The sequence below is a fragment of the Salvia hispanica genome, chromosome 4, assembly GCF_023119035.1.
Source record: "Salvia hispanica cultivar TCC Black 2014 chromosome 4, UniMelb_Shisp_WGS_1.0, whole genome shotgun sequence".
Lineage (NCBI taxonomy): Eukaryota > Viridiplantae > Streptophyta > Magnoliopsida > Lamiales > Lamiaceae > Salvia > Salvia hispanica.
The window spans coordinates 6,446,302-6,452,785 of NC_062968.1; the positions used below are offsets into that span (position 1 = coordinate 6,446,302).

General features: G+C 32.4%; 1 protein-coding gene across 1 annotated transcript; it reads right to left on the reverse strand.

The window, feature by feature from the left end:
- Positions 1-3,949: 3,949 nt before the first annotated feature.
- On the reverse strand, positions 3,950-6,186 carry LOC125219206 (cytochrome b5). Its single transcript, XM_048121119.1, has 3 exons — positions 6,004-6,186; positions 4,576-4,642; positions 3,950-4,459 (listed from the first exon to the last, which is right to left on the reverse strand). The coding sequence occupies exons 1-3, from the start codon at positions 6,088-6,090 to the stop codon at positions 4,197-4,199; spliced, it is 417 nt and encodes a 138-aa protein (XP_047977076.1). The 5' UTR covers positions 6,091-6,186; the 3' UTR covers positions 3,950-4,196.
- Between the last annotated feature and the right edge of the window lie 298 nt (positions 6,187-6,484).

Here is a 6,484-nt window from a genome sequence, read left to right on the forward strand (position 1 = left end):
TTTCCACACCTACTATACTCTTTCTTACTTTTTTCTCTCTTCATCTCTCTACCTTTTTCATTTTCCACTTTATCCTCCCTTTACTTAGCTCACCTAACACAATTTTTCTTAATCTCCGTGTCGAAAAGAAACGTCTCCATTACTATGAAACGGAAGGAGTATTATCTAAAAATGAATTATTTAAATCTTTGTAGTATTATTTAAATTATTGCATTACAATCGGAAATTTAATATGTATTTATAGTATTATTTAAAAAATATTGAATAATTTACTAAAAAGGTGCAAACTTTTTGCCAATGTTGAGTACTAAATAGGTGCAAACTTCATTATCTAGGTACTAGTTTCGTATTTGAATCTTTATCATTGATAAATTTCACCTTTAATTTCACATTATAATTATAAAACATATTCTCTAACCAAAATATATAACCAGAAGCAATAAAATCAAACAATTTTATATCCATATGCATGTCTCTCTATTGAGTTTATTATTCTGTGACGGATCAAGTCTGGTACCTGCCTGAGATTTTCAATATGCCAATATGATTTGACCCGAAGGTCCCACTATGATTGACCCGACCCAATATGTCTGCTGTGATTTCGGATCCAAAGCAAGACCATCACAAATCCTCTTTAATCATATGATTCATATAATCCCAATTACATATGTAAAACATATCAATTACATCAACTACATTTTCATACTCCCTCCGTCCCATTGAAGATGACCCATTTTCCTTTTTAGTTTGTCCCAACTAACATGACTCATTACTTAAAATGAAAACATATTTATCTCTACTTTATTCCCTCTCTCTTACTTTACTCTCTCCTCTTAACACACAAAATAAATTTGCATAAAATCTTGTGCCGTCCAAAAAAGGGGTCATCTTCCTTGAGATAGAGGGAATATCATATTCCACCAAAAAATCCTAATATAATATATAAATATGTTCATTGCACCAATCATATGTTTATATCATATTCTGTCATCAATATCAAATAATAACATATAACGCATAACCATATCATAGTCATATCATATCATCCAATCATTCACTTCACTTAAACACATGGTAAAAAAGTACATAAAACATTTAAAATTGAAAGTTTAATTTATACATAATAAATATCCTAATTGAGACCTGATTCCATGTGCACATCTACAATCTTCATTAATCCAATTGAAATCTAGTTCTACGGGTAGAACTCTTTCTTTGCATGATTATTTTGCTCTCGTCTACACTTCTGCTAATAATCTTTCCTATTCATTCAAAGTAACATCTCTCTATTCACTAAGTATAGCCACAATTTAAGTCGAAAGCCAACCGACTTGGTGTGAAAAGTTTTATTTTCTTATTCTTAAAATATTAATAAGATTGACACATTTGATGTTAACACGTGTATAAAACATAATTGCATGGAAAACTTTATACTATAATTTAAAATTATCCATAAAAATATTATGCTATTTTTCACCGTCCTTTCTTCTCCGTTATTAGTATAGTACATATTAATTTCCGAAACAAAGTACATATAAATGTTCAATCTATTGTCCTAATAACTTTTGATCCTTTTCCTATAAGTATGATTATAAATATATACTACTCCCTTTGTCCCGACTAAGATGACATACTTCTTAGTTAGCACGGAATTTTAAGAGTTGTTGGTTAATGTAGTTAATTGAAGAGGGAAATAGTGGGTGTAAGTATTAAATGGAGAAAGAAATAGAGTTGAATATTTAATTGGAGTGAGAAAAAGTATTTGAGTATATTAATTAAAGAGATAAAATTACCATAAATAGAAATGTGTTATCTTGGTTATGACATGCTAAAAAGGTAAGTGCGTCATCCATGTTAGAACAGTGGGAGTATAAGTTATAATCTTTAATTCAGTTTTTCATATTTAAATGCATAACTTTCTTTATATATACATTATCTCTTACATTTATATATACTCTCACCGTTCCACAAGAATATGCACTCTTTCCTTTTCAGTTCGTCCTACAAGAAATATGCACTTTCTAATTTTGGAAAGTCTTTTCTTTCTAATAAGGTGGAACTCATTCTCCACTTACAATACTTTAATTACTTTTTCTCTCTATCTCTCTCTTACTTTACCAATTTTACATTAAAACCTGTGCCGTACTCAAAGTGCATATTCTTTGGATGGAGGGAGTAATTGATTAACTATTAATATGATATTGATATTATTTTCTATATACCTACTTAATACATTTCTAAGGAAAATTAAATGTACAACTGATAATAAAATACTGAATTATGTAAAATGATGTACTCCCTTAGTTCCATAGTAGTAGAGTCATTTTACCATTTTTATACGTTCTACAGTAGTGGAGTCATTTCCTTTTTAGTAAAAGTCAACATATTTCTTCTCACTTACTCCCTCCGTCCCTGTTTAAGAGTCATGTTTTTCCATTTCTGTCTGTCCCAGTTTAAGAATCTCATTTAGAATTTACCATATTTGGACATAAAATTTAACCTCATTGTTGATGAAATTTACACTCAAATGCCATTACTTTCATAAAAATAAAACCAAACAAAATTCTAAACATACAAAAAGTCAAAGGGGTCCCACTTTCCACTACCTCACTTCAATTATTACACACTCCAACAACCACTACCTCACTTCAATTATTACACAGTCGAACAATTTCTTAAAACCCCTGCCCTAACTAAATTGCACTCCTAAACTGAGACGGAGGGAGTACTTTACTCGTCTCTTACTTTATTTCTCTCTCCATCTCTCTACCTTTCTCATTTTCTACTTTACTCCCTCATTTATTTAACTCACTTAACACAATATTTCTTAAATTGTATACCAACAAGAAACGTAGCCACTACTATAGAACAAAGGGAGTATATTTTGGGTCATGGACGTGACACCCTTCTAGGCCTAAAGGGTAATATTGTAAAAATCAGTACAGATTTTTAGATTTTTGGTGGTTTTTTACTAAATGTGATTTTCTAACCGTTGGGTACTAAAAAAAATGTAAATCCTATTTTCTAGGTACTAGTTTTATAGTTCACTCTAGTGTTTAATGATGGATTCTAGTGGTATAAGAGTTGTAAATAAGTTGATGTATATAGGTAATGGGTTTAGGAGAATTTTCTAAGAATGGAAATGTGATATTTTTATGAGACGGATGAAAAATAAAAGTGTACTTATTTTTATAAGATGGAGAGAGAATACATTGCAATCAAAATTAGTGACCATCCTGCTCCCTCGCATCAGAATATATTAACTCGTGCTCATGTGAATACATAAAGATTTTGTTTTCCCACATGTGAATGGAAGACTAGTATTCATCATTTTCAACTAAATGACATAGATTCTAGTTTTAGTACTCCCTTTGTTCCTCATAGTTGAGTTGTTCCTCATAGTTGAGGCGAAATATTTTTGCACGAAATTTAAGAAAAGGATGTTTAATAGATAAAAAACAAAGTAGAGAGAATAGAGTAGAAAGAAAATAAAGTAGAGAGAATAAAAGTAAGATGGAGTAAAGTAAGAGTGAGAAAAAATAAATTATTTACTATATATGAATATGACTCAATTATGAAGGAACTTTCCAAAATGAAAAAAATGGAGTAGCATTTTCTTTTTCAGATCCTTAACTCGGGATCAAAATCTAAGGTTCTCATAATAATTAATTCAATATACTCTGCATGTCCCACTATAAGTCGAGCATTTCTTATTTGGCACGGAATATTAATAGTGTTGTTTTGTGAGTTAAATAGTGAGAAAATAAAATAAGTAGCCAAAGTAGAGAGGGTGATATTTCTATTTTTAAAAATGTGTCATTTGGAGTGGGACATCCCAAAAGAAAAAATGTGTTATTTAGAGTGGGACAAGGAATAAGATTTATCAATCATGAATCGCTACATTCATGCAATCCGCTTCTAGGTATGCAATAGGAATAGTAAAACTCAATGATGCAACTATATGGTATCAATAAATGAGTTTATAATAAGGTTCCAGCAGATGGTAACCGTACATGCTCAGTGGCAAGCAATGTATTAAAGCACATCTAGACCACATTCTTAATTGTAAGAACCATGACAAAATCGGTTTTCATCACCTAGTTTCGAAGATTCAGGAACAAGGTATATGTCCTGTATTAATTCCTACGGCAGAAAATTTTGAAAATATTCTATCTGACCTGAACAGCCACAACAAATCAGATTGCTTGCTTCTTCCTTATGTATAGGTAGCCAAGACCCACTGATAAGCCAACCACAGTTATTGGGGCGTACCAATACTGCTTGCTCAAGTTGAAGAATTTCTGTGGAAGGTTGTTCAGTTGTTGCTTCTTTGAAATAATTTTAAGTTCTGGGATAGGAGTAGCCCTTTCCTCGAGTTCCCCAATGCAGAATGTTTCCAGGAGTTCCCTAGCAGTTTTGCTATGCCCAGCATCTTCAAATTCATCAGTAGCGTCTTTTCCTTTGGACAAAAATGAGTAAACCACTTAGTATAATTCCATACTTTGCCTATTAGCAGTATCTAGAAACTGTGTGGGGAGGGACTTGATAGTTTTATGAGAGAAATCGAAATATTACCAGTGGTACCAAGTATAACATCATCACCACCTGGATGTTCATCTAAGTATGATGACACGTCATAGACCTGGTGATTTGAAGGCAAAGGTCAGAATCTACCATCAAAGAAGGTAGCACCGATCAGAGGATAAGCATTCAAGTCCCAATACCGTAAGAAGAAGAAGATACTAATCCTGTTATCTAGAGAATTATTCTCTCTCCATCTTTCATTGTATTGTGGATACAAGACAATCATATCTCAGGATTGTAAAAATGTCAAAATTAGTAGAGAAATTAACTACAGAACTCTGAATCAGGCCATGATTATAGTATTCAACTTAGTTAACAGATAAGTTATTATCCAGAAAAAGATGAGCATTTGTGGAGTTCTCTCATCCCACCAGAAGACAAAACTTTACATGTTTTGCAGTGGAACTCAATCTAAACAAGTACTACTATGAAAGGAGTATGAATAAGCTTCAAACTAGCAAGAGAATTTCAAGTTGGTTATTATGTGAAATGTATGTTATCAGCAAACAATCAAATCAATTGTTGGAAAACCCACAATAAGTCACTTGGTGCACCAGACATCCAAGCTAGGGAACAACAAAAAATTTGTTATAAAGGGAGGATACAGAAACATATGAACAACCACATGTTATAGACTGAGAGATTAGGTTCATATACGAATCTAATCTTATGCTCTAACCAATAAAGCACCAACTGGAGTATAATACTTTCTACATTACCAAGTAGCTACGTCCAGTGAAGAAAAACTTGTGTCAATCGCAGGTTCGTTCATCAGTTACAAACAAATCATATTTTAAACAATTTTATATTGAATTATTGATAACCACAGATTTTACAAGAGCATTTTTCTCCTTTATCAGAAATGGTTTATCTCAGAAAAAATCCATTCAGAACGTATATATACACACATGCTAGAGATTGATAACTACAAAAATGAATGTTGACCATCACGAGCAACACAAACCCAGATCTCGAACTTAACTATCCTATTTCAGAAAATGGTGTAACTCCTCGCCTCATAAGTCACAACCATGAAATCTAGCAAGTGACCCAAAACAGAAGCTGCATTAATAGAAAGATGCTAAATCAGATATTGTATCTACTACATATTTACACTAGTTACCACACGCACACAAACAGGTAATAATGGATCAAACCACAAGAGCTAAACAAATCGAGGTCCTCTCCAACTAAAAAAACCTAGAATTCACCTCAACAACCAAAACAATTGTTTATTCCTAATTAACATAAGTATGCATCATTAACAAATACTGCAACGCGATTTAAAGCGAAAATCCAACTACAATTTCAACTCAATTGGAGCATCTCAAAGCAACTACAAACACTCCGATTAAAACAATGGAAAGTAAAATAAATGTTCTAAGCTACAAAATTGAAGTTGGAGAAAAGGCGTTGGACCTTGCCGTCGATGGTAATCCAACAATCTTCGCTGGTATTGTGTTGGGAAGCTTCTTCGACTGTGTAAAGCTTTGTAAGTGTTGGCATCGTCGCTTCCCCTCTGATATTCCCTAGCTGCACCAGAGAGAGAAACAAAGTTGAGTTTTAGGTGAAACCAATTTTCTAACTTGAAGGGCCTAGGCTTTCGTGAGGAAGGGTCCATCATATATAATTAGTGGGCCGCTAATTCAAATTAGAGGATAATGTTGAGCATGATTAATTGATTATCAATGGAGGCCAATTTTATTCTTTTCCTACAAATATCATACTGTACTATATAATTCGTGATTTGTAAATTATTTAGAACTCGTAACAAAACTTGTTTATCTTTGATATGCGGATGCATCAAAAACTTGTTTTATCTTTCATATGTGGACATGATTTCTCTTTTATTTTATACATGGACATCATAATATTTTCTCGAAATTTTAGCACTCACAAG

Excerpts from the sequence above, each read along its gene's own strand:
- LOC125219206 (XM_048121119.1), bottom strand. The coding sequence starts at position 6,090 with ATGCCAACACTTACAAAGCTTTACACAGTCGAAGAAGCTTCCCAACAC. Across the intron at positions 4,643-6,003 it reads GGATTACCATCGACGGCAAG|GTCTATGACGTGTCATCATA; the intron begins GTCCAACGCCTT and ends TCAAATCACCAG. Across the intron at positions 4,460-4,575 it reads TGTTATACTTGGTACCACTG|GAAAAGACGCTACTGATGAA; the intron begins GTAATATTTCGA and ends TTTTGTCCAAAG.